The following is a 12,214-nucleotide window of genomic DNA, read 5'->3' as shown; positions in this document are numbered from 1 at the left end:
GTTCTAATCAGAACCAGGCTCTGGCCAAGGCAGCCCTGCTCAGATCCCTCTCCCAGTTTTGCAGGCCTAGCAGTGCAGGCAAGTGCTGCTACCATGGGTAGTGACGTGAGATGTTGAGATCCATTCAGTACTGATTAGCATGACTCCTGCCAGATTCATAGCAGCTGTGATCTTTGCTGCAGTTGAACTCCAGTCTCTGTGGATTGAGGATGTATTTATTGAGCCACATCTGCATTTCTGCTTTGTTCATGCTACTCCTTCTCTTCTTGCTGCCCTGCGTGTATCAATAACTGTGCGTTAAGACTCCATCATTTATATAAATGATGCATGAAAGCTTTTTTCCCTTTCTTAATAGGAGTTGAGGATGCCTTTAGTTTCACTTCGAAAGTCATGACTGTTTCTCTGCACAAATTTTCACCAGGATTTTTCCCAGGCAAGTTGAACTTGTGAGGTTTGTGCTCATTTGGTTTACATGTCACTGGTGAGGCCTCCATAAAGGCAAGTCCCATCCCTGCTGTCTAGCCAGCATGTCTTGCTGCCTCTTCTCTCGACCCAGAAGAAGGAAAGAGGGGGAGCTACATGTTTGACATTTCCCCCTTTCTGGCTGTAGCTGAGCTCTAGGCAGAGCCCCTTCTGTGTGGCAGAACTGGGCAAAGGAGAGAACCAGGTCCCTCCACCCTTCCTTTCTTGGTGGTGGCAAGTGGACTTCTCCACTACTGAACATCCTGGCTGTCAGCTTGCCTTTGAGACGTCCCACACGTCTCTTGCTGCTGCTATGCTTTCCCTCCTAATTGGGGTGTTTCTGTTGTGCAGGCACTGGTGATGTGACAGATGTTGGCCTGGGAAAAGGTCGCTATTACAGCGTGAATGTGCCCATTCAAGATGGCATTCAGGATGAAAAGTATTACCAGATCTGTGAATCGTAAGCCCTTTTGCTCTGATACAGTGACTTGGATGGGATTTTAGAGAATAAAATAAAACACAACTTAGTATTTTTAATTACAGTCCTTTCTTTAGGTTTGTCCTTTCCCCTGTTGCAGCCTTTGATTACAGTGAACATGGACAGTAAGATCTCAGAGGTCTGGTCTGAACCCTTAAGCAAACTGTATATACAGAGACATTTGTCGCTGGCTGCAAGGGTCTCTGCCACAGGTTAGCCTGTCTCCTTAGATACACCTCCACAGGTGTGTATCAAAGGAGAAACTGAGAAAGGACAAGTATTTTTAGATGTGGACTTAGGGATAGATGGTTTTTCTTCAAGTGCGTGCTCTGAATTCTGACTGTGGGACATATGCTTGGGTCTTGAAAGACTGAAAGCATTTTCCTAGCACCTTAGGTCTGTGCTGGAAGATTGAAAGGCTAAAGGCTGAACATCTGTCAGTGAAAGAGCTGCCTCCTGGCAGTCCCCTCTGTCCCTCAGCTGATGATGGACCTCACAAGATGTTGCCCATGTCAAAAGTGGGCTGTGGGGCTTGTTCTTTTCCAGGGCAGAGGAGTCTCAGTGCAGGGCTGCAGGACATGGTAGCATGTCCACCTCTTTCTTGAGGGCGGAAACATCTACAAACTTGTAGGGCAGTCATGTGGGGGCCATGCCTCCTACTGGCTTATTGGTGCTTGCCATTATTGCTGGGGCAGAGCAGCCCTCTTTGTGCCAGAGGACATGCTTTTGAGAGGCAGCTCTAGGGGCTGAGACAGGTCAGGAGCCCACTGCATGCATTTACAGCTGAAGGACATCATAACCTACCACAGATTTCAAGCTGTGTATAGCTAAAGCTTCTGCAAAGAGACTTAGAAATCTCTTCGAGTTCTGTCCAGGCTGGGAGGCAGTCACAGGCATGACTGTGGATGTCTCATCCAGCTGTTGTTTGAGGGTGATTGTCTGTACTTCCCAAAACCACAATGGGCTTGAAGCATGAAGTTCTGTCCAGTGTGGGTTTTTGCAGGCTGACTACACCCTAAAGCACAGAGATTTTCCTAATAGTTTTTCCACAAGAGCCATATAGGAGAGAGGAGAGTAAGAGCCTAGCCAGAGCCTTCCTCTGTTTCTCCTGTCCTGGTGAGAGATGTGTGAGAGTTCAGGATTGTTGTTTCGCCAGACTCTGATTTCCACCATGAGTTTCACAGGGCAGAAAAGCCCCTGGATTGTCCTGCAGCCAAAAGGTAGACAGTGTAAATGTGGGGTTTGATGCTACCACTAAACTGGTGAGGACAAGATTCCCCTCTGCCATGTTATCAGTGGTGCTTTTACATTTGTGAGCCTTTTGGTAAGTGCTCTGAGAGCTAAACTTGCTGTGGAGGTAGAAGGCTAACTGGGAGCAGAGGTAGTGTAACTGGTGTGAGTTGGGTGGAAGCAGAGTGCAGAAGCCTTGAGAGACATTGGTGGATCTGAGGGATCAGGGCCATGCCACCAGCATTCCTCTGAGCTGTGCTGGCATTAACTGGACTGCTTCTCCTCTCCCCAGAGTGCTGAAGGAGGTGTATGCTGCCTTCAACCCCAATGCAGTTGTGGTGCAGCTGGGGGCAGACACCATTGCTGGAGACCCCATGTGCTCTTTCAACATGACACCCGAGGGAGTGGGCAAGTGCCTCAAGTATGTCTTGCAGTGGCAGCTACCAACTCTTGTCCTGGGAGGAGGTGAGTGCATCCTGCTCTTCTCAGGGAAACATCTTTGTCCCTCCTGTGACCCTGCTTCGAGTGCCTGCCTGCCCTTGGGCTCAGCACTGGTAAGAGTTTAGCAGGGTGACTGCTGAGCAGTGTCATGAGGACACACTGTGGCACAGTACTGTTTTATCACACCTGAAATCCTTGATACTGACAGGTGCAAGTCTCAATTCTGACTCAGAGCTTCAGTTAAGAGCTGCATGGGTCCTCTGGAGAAGAGGAGAGGCAACAAACTGACCCTGACTTCTCAGTGACACTTCTGATTCCTATCTCTGCTGATCAGCCCTTTGGTGCTTCTCTTTAAAAGTGAGCGCTATGTTCCCAAACCTACCTTGGGCACCTGGTTTCATTAAGATTCAAGCAGAGGCCCTGGGACATGGCCTGGCTGCCTGGAAGGGCTCTGATACCCAGTGAAAGCTAAGTGGGACTCAGCTTTGCTGTGCTGCCTAACCAGCTGCTTGTCCAGTAGGGAGAGCACAGGACAGGCTTTATGTTAACAGAGCATTTCAGAACAAAAGCCACTGTGTGCCAGGGAAAGCCCTTGAGTGCCATGACTGGAGCCAGATCAGCTCTAGGTGTTGTCCTTTTTGAGATGGGGGAAATCAGATATAGCATATTGAGGCTAAAATTTGATGTATCTGATGCCCTTTGTTTTGGAAAGGTCATGAGTGTTCAGTCCTGCTGTGGCTTGTCTGTGAGTGTGCTGGAGATGTCACTTTTCAAACAAAACACAAAATTTCTGTTAAAAAATGAGGATAGACTATTAGTCACTTGTGAAAATACCAAAGGAGTGTCCCACCACTGCAGCATGTGGAAGCATTTGAAGTGGAAATTGGGGGTGAAGTGAAAAAAAAGCAGGGAAAAAACCCCACAATGACCAAAGCAAACAGAAGGGAATATTGAAAAATATGGTCTCTCTGTCTTGTGGAAGGGGTTTTCTCCCTTTACTATTCTAGTCATCTTTTCTGGAAAAAGACACCCAAGTCTCTTGCAGGATTGCATTCAGCTAAGGTTTCTCCTTGTGGGCTCATGTTCCATTACTATGTAGGTAACCATTTCCTATTCACTGTGAAGTCTCATTTCCATGTAAAGCAAGTTGTAGTGATGAGCTTCACAGTTGTCCTCTCAAACATGATGGTGCTGAAGAGCTCACCAGCGTGTGGCTGGGTATGCATATATTGCATTATAGGTCAAAAGCTGGTATTAAAAAGCAGGAAGCCCCCATTTCTGCTGTGGCCTGCTACTTGCAAATGGCTCTCCTTGTTGCCAGGAGAGAGTCCTCCAGCACATGGGGCTGGGAGCTCATCCTGGGTCTGAGATGGTGGGTGGAGGACCAGCCTCTGCCACACCGGATGTAAACAGGGTCAGTTTGACAGGTCTGCTTTTGAGTGGTTCGTGGGGGTCTCCAGGTCTCAAGGAGACAAGAGCAGTTGCTGGTTGCTATAAAAATATTTATTGCATGAATGCATCAGTCTTGAAGGCAAAGAGTTCAGAGTATTAAAGTTTGTGCTAAAAACTTTTGGCATAAAGTCCCGAATTCTGAACAGCAGCTTCCCAGCATAAAGTCCCATTGGTCTGGGCAGTAGAAGCAGTTGGAGTAGCTCTTCTTTGGGTGTGATGACGATGATGGTGTTGTTCTTTGTATTGTTGTTTCATCCCAGTGCAGGGGATTATATTCAAAATCAGCTAAAAACACAATGCTAATACATTCTTTCTACACCAATCTAAGCTTAATTCTAATATGTGAAGGCAGTGTCAGTCTTTACCTAAATGCTACATATAGAGCATTATCTGTTTACATGAATAGCTTTATCTGTCTTATCTAGAAATGTAAGCTATGTATTCATTATGTCTAGGACTAAGTTGATTCTGTGAAAGGTTACACTACTGAACTTTAAACTAGGCCTTAGGACCTTTTACTAGCTAACACAATTTCTTAAGGCACTTAAACTATATTTCTACTTACTTAAAACTAAAACCTACACTCTTACTTCATGTCTATGTAGTTTAATATATTTTAGTTCCTTTCTCTCTCTGAGAGACTCAGAGAGGCTTTTATTTCAGATTCCAACAGTCTGCTCTTGCATACACCGTCATTCAGACGTGGCCTTGTGTAACCAGCAGCTGCAAAAGGCAGATTTTGGGCATAGCTTGAGTGGATTAAATAAGCTGAATTCATGTAACCTGTGCACAGTGGCTTCATGATTTGTTCTTGCCACTTAAATCTCTTTTTCTCTTTTCCCTTTCCCCACTCTTCCTCCTCAAAATCCCAACTCTTGCTGGAAACAGGAGGTTACAACCTTGCCAACACGGCTCGCTGCTGGACATACTTGACCGGGGTCATCCTTGGGAGAACACTCTCCTCTGAGATCCCTGATCATGAGGTAATGCTTTGAAAAACCCTTCCTTCTCCTTACAGAAGAGTCAGTTGTTATGCCTAATCCACACATCATCCTTGCCATTCAGTCCTGTTTTCTGAAGACACTTAGGTAACAATATTGCGCTGACCTAGCAGTATGGTGGGTGCTTGTGCCCAAAACCAGAGGCTGTCTGCAGCTTTCTGCAAGAAGTCTCACGTGGCAATAAACTCCAATCTCAGATAGTTACAGAGAGGATGGGCAGAAGGATTCTCTGCTTTGCTCAAAGAGCTCTTTAGGATGTGCCTTTTGTCTTTCTCAAGGCTTTCATTCTTTTTTTTAGCTGCAGTTTGAGTGGCCACAGTTCCTGTTGCTCTGCTTTTCTCCTTCCCTCCCCCTGAGGGTTCTGTCTGGTGACCAGCAGTGTCTGGTAAAGAGTAGCCAGGGCTCAGCACAATCCAGTAAGTTGCTCCTCTCTGGAGTTGACACAGCACTCACCTTGCAAGTATTCTGTCATTCTATCAGGGTTCTGTAATTGTACAGAGGTGAACTTCCAAACCATTGGAGCAGAGAATTTCCCCAGAAACTGGCCCATTTTCTCCCACATTCTATGCCACTTTTGACTATCTGCCCTTGGGGCAGATCTCTGAATGACCTTCCTAGAAATCTCTGTCCTGATTCTAAACATGGTGTGAACTCCACTGACTCTCAACATGTTATAAATTGTACTGAGGAGACATACATAAGAGACATAGCAACAAGAACATGCTTTCTGTAACACCCAAAGGGAATTCAAACTTCTCAAAAGCTGTTGTAACAGGCCTGAAGGAGGAAGAGGGGTTGGCAAGCTGGGGAGAATCATCCTCTCCTGTGTCCCCCTCAGGCTGAGTACCATTATTAATGGACTACCAAAGGTAGTGCCCAAGGTAAGGGTAGGAAAGGAACACTGAATACACATCCAAAATGACCCTCATTGCCCTTGTTATCATTTCATAAAATGATATCACACAGTACAGCAAGAAAGCAATCCTGATCCCTCTCCCTGCTCTGAAAAATACCATCACAAGGAACACATACGTGCTCACACATATGTACCACACCCACATGAACAGAACAAGCAACATTGTGACCAGTGGTTCTACCTAATGTGAACAAATGCTTAGAACCAAATTTGTTCCTAGCCCACTCTGAGCAGATCTGTTATTACCTCAACCCTTTGTGCCCCATACTGGGCACCAATTAAGGTTGTCTTAGGAATGGTATTCTCCAGTTTAGTGCTTCTGCTAAGAGCTTGCACTGCTCCCCCTACCCCCTCCAATTGGAGGCATAAAGGGTAAAGATCACAGCTGAAATAAGAAAATTTACTGAACAGCAACAATACTAATGACAGGTGGAACAAGAAAAGAAACAATTCACACAGAAACACCTCTGCCCCCCTGATAATAGACTAAACTGCACAGCTCCCTCTGCCACATTATTTCAGCTGGAAGGAATCCTTTCTGTCTGGAACACAGTCCCTTTCACCTGCCCTCAGCAATGACACGAGGTGGTGTAGAATAACCTCTGTGTCCTGGCTGTGCCTCCTCCTAGCTACTGCAAAAACTGACCCTGTCTTGGCCAGAATCATGACACAATGGCTGTCAGTAACCTGTGATTTCTGTGTTAGTGCATCAACCCCAGGTGCTGCAGGTTTCCAGCATGCTGTCTGAGCATTTAGTCATGACAGTATCCTTGCAGCACAGTGATTTTTCCTTTCCCAGGTGTTTCACAGTCATATCAAGGCAGTGCTCAGCAAGGTAGGAGGTGAATGGTAGGATATGTGATTACAGCATTTGACATTTAATAATAAATCCCATTTGCAGGTAACCTGTATTTGTAATATAATTGTGTAGAATGAGTGTCAACAGCTTTCCCAATAAAGCATTGGGATAGACATTTGACTGCTTTTGGCTGCCTCACTGGCCTCTGCTTCCCATCCCTTGAACGGGGAAATGGTTAAAAACTACAGGTGGACACAGACACTGCTGAAGTACCACCTTGATGTAGTGAAGCTACATGTGGCCCTTCGGTGGAGAAATGTGGTTGTTTTGTCTTTTTACAAGCAGGTACCCATGGGGAGCCCTCCCTCTAGCCTCAGCCTTCAGAGACCTCTCTGCTGACTTTTCTCTCCTCTTCTGTGCAGTTCTTCACAGAGTATGGTCCTGATTACGTGCTGGAGATCACACCAAGCTGCAGACCAGACCGCAATGAGCCACAGAGAATTCAAGAAATTCTGAACTCTATCAAAGGTGCGTTGTCTAAGCCAACACTCCTGCTTCAGGCTTAGAGGTCTTTTTAGAGAGCGCTTCAGAAGAGCTCATTAGAGTTTTTCTCACTGTATGAAAAGATGAACCACATTGGCTGCTCATTAGTTCACAGTGTCATTTGCCTCCCACATCCCTTGGGATTTTCAGGGTTGGTGGTATAGAGTTACTGGTCCCTGTAGCAAAAGTTGGCATTGCCTTTGCTCTGGCTGGGCAGGGGAGCTTGGGGCCTTGTCACAGAACAGCCCAGGTTCTACGGGACTTCAAAGATCATCTGGTCCAAACTTTCATGGGAAAGGGAGCATAGACAAGGTTATTTAGCAACCTGTCCAGTCACATCCTGAAAACTTCTGACAGTGGGGCCTCTACCACATCGCTGCGGAGTTTCCTCCAGTGATTGATTGTTCTCACTGTAAAAAAAATGCTTAAAATAAGGTGAAACCTCTCCTGGTACACCTCACACCTGTTGTCCCTTGTCCTTTCTATGTGGCTCTTTGTGAAGAGAGAGCCTCTGTCCTGTGAAGCCTACAGAATAGGCTTCAAGTACTAGATTACTGTGATGAGGTCCCACCTAAGCCTTGTCTTCTGCTAGGAGAGTATTTCCTCATTGGGCAGGTTCTCCAGCATCTGATCACCTTCGTGGTCCTCCTTTGGACCTTCTCTGCTCTGTCCATGTTTGTGATTTGTGGGGATCATAACTGGACACAGTACTCACTGTTTGTCATCTGCACCTGAAATGAGATGATCTGGTTTCTCTTAGTAATGCTCCTACACCTGTTGCACAGGATCCAGTTTGCTACACTGCAGACACAGCAGCAGCACACTGCTGGACCCCTTTCTGCTTACTGCTTATCAGGACCCCCACATCCATTTTCACAAGCTGCTTCCCAGTCACAGATCCTGGCCTGAACTGGGCACCTTCTATCTCAAGTGCAGGACCTTGCTTTTGTCTTTGTTAAACTTAAGACTGTTCTTTTTAGCCCAGTCTTCCAGCCTGTCCAGCTCTCTAAGATGGCTCTCCCTTCTGACGTGTTCACCTCAGCACCCAGTTTGGTGCTGTGGTTGTTTTCAGTCTCATTATCCAGGTCATTTATGATGTTGAGCAATATGGGGCTCAGTATCAGTCCCTTGTGACAGGCTGCAAGACCATGTAAAAATCACCACCAACTGTGAGCTCCCTGTGAGCCAGCTCCCTCCCTATCCCCTTTGCAGACCATCCATCCAATCTGTGTCTTTCCAGTTGGTCCAGGAGGAGACTGTGGGAAATAGTTCTCTGGAACTGGGACAGGTCTCCAGCAGGCAGGACTTGAAACTCTTTAAGTTCAGGAAAGGCAGCTGGGTGAGCTCTGCCAGCTCCAGCCAAACTCTTTGAATGCCCTTTCCCATCTTTCTTGTCCCTGTCCACCAGAGGGGCTGGGAACAGCACGATGGGGCCCTTTCCCATCTGTGTGTGTTGCAGTGTGCTGGTGTTGGAAGCAGGGTAGGAAGTGCATTCAGGTGTCCATTCCCAAGCACAGGCCAATCCTAAGAAGAGGACATCCCCTCCTTGGGGGACCTGTCCAAGAGGATAGGAGGAACAACATCACTCCAGAGCTGGAAGGGAGGGCTGTGCACTCCTGTCTGTGAATCCAGCCTGAAAGGACAAAGCAGCAAGCAGTGAGCATGTACCTCTCAGATGCTGGTCCACAAATCCCAAAACAGTATTCAGCATACTGAAAGCAGTGGCAGGGTCCCCCTGTGGCAATTTCCACAGCCTGGCTCAAACGAGGGCAGCAGCTTCTGCAAAGGGAGTGAGGGGTCAGCAGGAACTGAGATCTGTGCTGAGGCTGTAATTCCCACATTGTGGCCTAGTCCATCAGGCATGGGAGTGGCACCCTTTGCCAGGTCACTCCATCAGGCTAAAATATCAGTGGAAATACCCTTTTCTGCTTCCTTTTATTTGCAGGGAATCTGAAGCACGTTGTTTAGCAGAAAAGGAAAGCTCAGGCAAAGGGGAAGACAGCATATTTATGTGAACAAATGATGAACTTGGTGGCTGCAGGGAAACTTTGGAAGAAAGTACTGTTGGTTGGTTGGTTGGTTAATTGTTTTCTCTCTTCAAAGAATAAAAGCTGCTGCATGGCACGAGCACTGTGGCTCTCCCCAGGCAGGAGTGTGGGCCACAGCCTTCCAGTGCTGGCAGAGCCTTCCTTGCTCCTTTCTCTTTCCTTAACACCACAGTTTGTTGTCACAACTGCTTTTAAATGTATTTTAAGAGAGGGGCTGCTCAGAGCTGTGAGCACTCCCCAGCTGGAGCCCAGTGCTGTGTTGCCTACCTGATAAGGCCACAGCCTCAGAGCTGCCCACCTGGGAAGTAGACCCTGAGGGGTACCCTGTGGCACCACAGGTTGTCTCTTACCCACAGAAAGGCAGAGCCATTGTGTTTTTAACTGGGAATTTTTAAAAAATAAAATACTTTAAATACTCCTCCAGCCCTTTCCTTTCTTCTTCCACCCACCCTGCCTTGCCAGTGCTCTTTTCCACAGCATCACCCCCCCACACACTGCAGAGCCATTTGTGAGCTGAAATTCTGCATAGAAGGGCCAGACCCTGGAGAGCCTCTCAGGAGTGTTGAGGAAGGTGCAAGGCATTGTGGTAGCTCCTGTCCTGAGAGATCTTGGATGAACTTCCAGATGCTCTGGTGCCCCATGAGAGCTGCCATGAGGTTTATCAGCAAGGGAACAGGTATACAAGTGTCTGGAGCAGATCTATCCCAGTGCCAAGGGCCACGGAGCCTGGCCTCTGCAGCGCTTGTCCCCTCATTCTCCTGGCCTATGGACTTTTTATTATTCTTTTAAAGATGTCCAGTCACTGTGGAAAGCATATTTCCTGTGGCTTTAATTAGATTATGGTGGAAGAAACAGCAAGACAAAGGGGTTCCCAGCCTGGCCTTGGATTTGTTTTTCACTGCTGATTGAAACAACAGGAAATCTGGTGTGGAGATAGGTCAGCAGGATGTGGCTCCTGTGACTCCTGACTCCTTGCCTGCTTCCATGTACCCCTAGCACCTGGTGTGGTGTTAACCAGTCTTGCATGGTGACCGCTGGCAGGAGGGGCTGCCACTGCCTCAGCAAAGGATCCCAGTGCCTGGAGGAGATGTCAGGATTGGGGACTGCCCATCCAGGGAAAAAGGTGAGGAATGAGAGGGCAGAGAAGCTGGTTAGATGCTGGCTCTGACCCACCTCAGGGCCCCATGTGCTCTGTCCCCACAGCAGGCAGACTGCCCTGTAAGCTGTGGGAGCTATTTCAGGAACTCAGCTGAGAAAATAAACAGGAAACCCTACAAGTGTCAAATGTTGTGGCTTTAGGTGAGGTGCCTCTTGGGTGGAAATCCCTACACCCCCTATCCAGGATGGGATGCCTGCCTTGCTGCCCAAGCAAGGGCGGGGGTAGGCCAGAGCGCCGCTCCACTTCCCTCCCTATCTTGGGTACGTCGCTGGACCCCACCCGCCCGGGGTAGCCCGCGCCCCTCTGAGAGCGGCCGTGTCCTCGCAAACGCCGGAGATGAGCTGTTTACAGTCCCCTCCCCGGGGCACGAAAGGCCTCACGGCGATGGCCATCCTGCGCTGCTACCCCTTCCGGGCCGAGGAGGTGCCGGCGGTGGGGACTCCGCCTGCTTCCCCGCCTCTGTGGCCCCCCAGGCGGGTCCCAACCTCCGGGCCAGCTTGTGCCTGCAGAAGCTCCACGTCCAGAACCGCGCTGGACCCCGGAGCTCCGCAGAACGGTGCTCGTCGCTCGCCCGGGGCTTGAGGACGAAGCCGCGGGGAGCCGCCCGCTCCAGGCCTCTGACCCCGGCCTCACCGACCCGGTGGACAAGGTGCTCATGCGCTGGTGCTGGAGCTTGGCCTCAGCAGGGCGGACGAGCTGCCGGAGCTCTGGCTCGGTCACCACGAGCTCGATTCCTCGTCGGACCTGCCGGCCGGCTCCTGAGGCTGGGGCGGGGGCGCTTCTACCTCACCCCACCGGTGAGCAGCGTCCCGACTGCCCCAGGTACCGGCGCTGCGGGCGCAGGGAACGCTCGGAAGCCGGCCGAGTGTGGGAAGGAGCGGGAGGAGGAGCTGGGGCCGCGCTGCCTGCCCCAAAACGCTTAGGGGTTGCGGTGGGCCCGGCAGGCGTGGCTCTCAAGATGCCCTCTAATAAAATCTGGAAGGATCGTTGTTCCGTCGGCTATGCCCCTTGTCCATTTCGGCGAAGGACATTGTGTGAGAGCAGCCCTTAGTGGAAGGCGTGTGGACGCCCCGCAGCTCCAGTGTGTCTTCTCGGCTTCTGATGTTCCTATCCTGTTGAAATTATACAACTTTCCTAATTAAAATTTCTAATTAATTGTTTTAATCAGTCCTGAACAGTGTAATTTTCCACCGTAGTCAAGCACTTAGCAAGGTTTGTCATAAGCTGCTATTGTAGGAACACAGGTCGAGAAAATCACTATAACTTTGAAGGTTTGCTAAACAAACCTTGATATGCTTCATTGACTAAACATGGAAGAGATATATTGCTGAAACTGGACACACAGAATGCAGAATTTGTAGACTACAAGGACATTTTGCAGAACCAAGAGATAAAGAAATTAACAAGGACAATTCAGCAATTGTCTTACCTGGGAAAAAGATAGTAAGATAATAACAAGATTAAAAATGTTGACTAATTAGCATGGGAAGCAAGAAATCTGTAACCAGTAGAAGATAAAATACTAATTAATGAAAATAACTATGTATTTTATAGCAAATGAACATTAATTTCTTTGCTAAAGTGTATGATTAATGAGAAGTTTTGAAAGCGTGCATGTATCATGGGTGGCGCTCCCCCTATGCACCCAGCAGTGTGAATAAAGTACTGCTGCTCTCTAAGCTAAA

General features: G+C 48.4%; 1 protein-coding gene across 9 annotated transcripts in view; it reads left to right on the top strand.

Annotated features, from left to right (window-relative positions):
* The window catches only part of HDAC8 (histone deacetylase 8), a 22,545-nt gene extending 10,331 nt beyond the window's left edge, over positions 1-12,214 (top strand). For 4 of the 9 annotated variants that reach the window (XM_015626141.2, XM_015626142.3, XM_015626137.3 and 1 more), the window contains exons 6-11: positions 356-433; positions 814-922; positions 2,463-2,635; positions 4,952-5,046; positions 7,202-7,307; positions 10,367-12,208. In XM_015626141.2, coding sequence (XP_015481627.1) covers positions 356-433; positions 814-922; positions 2,463-2,635; positions 4,952-5,046; positions 7,202-7,307; positions 10,367-10,401 — 596 coding nt within the window. In that variant the 3' untranslated portion in view covers positions 10,402-12,208. Of the gene's footprint in view, positions 1-355; positions 434-813; positions 923-2,462; positions 2,725-2,819; positions 2,969-4,951; positions 5,047-7,201; positions 7,308-9,267; positions 9,789-10,366 lie in introns of those variants that run through there. The other 5 variants (XM_033514015.1, XM_015626138.2, XR_004497223.1 and 2 more) reach the window with 4 other exon arrangements.

The sequence above is a fragment of the Parus major genome, chromosome 4A, assembly GCF_001522545.3.
Source record: "Parus major isolate Abel chromosome 4A, Parus_major1.1, whole genome shotgun sequence".
Taxonomy (NCBI): domain Eukaryota; kingdom Metazoa; phylum Chordata; class Aves; order Passeriformes; family Paridae; genus Parus; species Parus major.
Note: the sequence above shows the minus strand (reverse complement) of the source record. Positions and strands in the feature narration are given on the sequence as shown.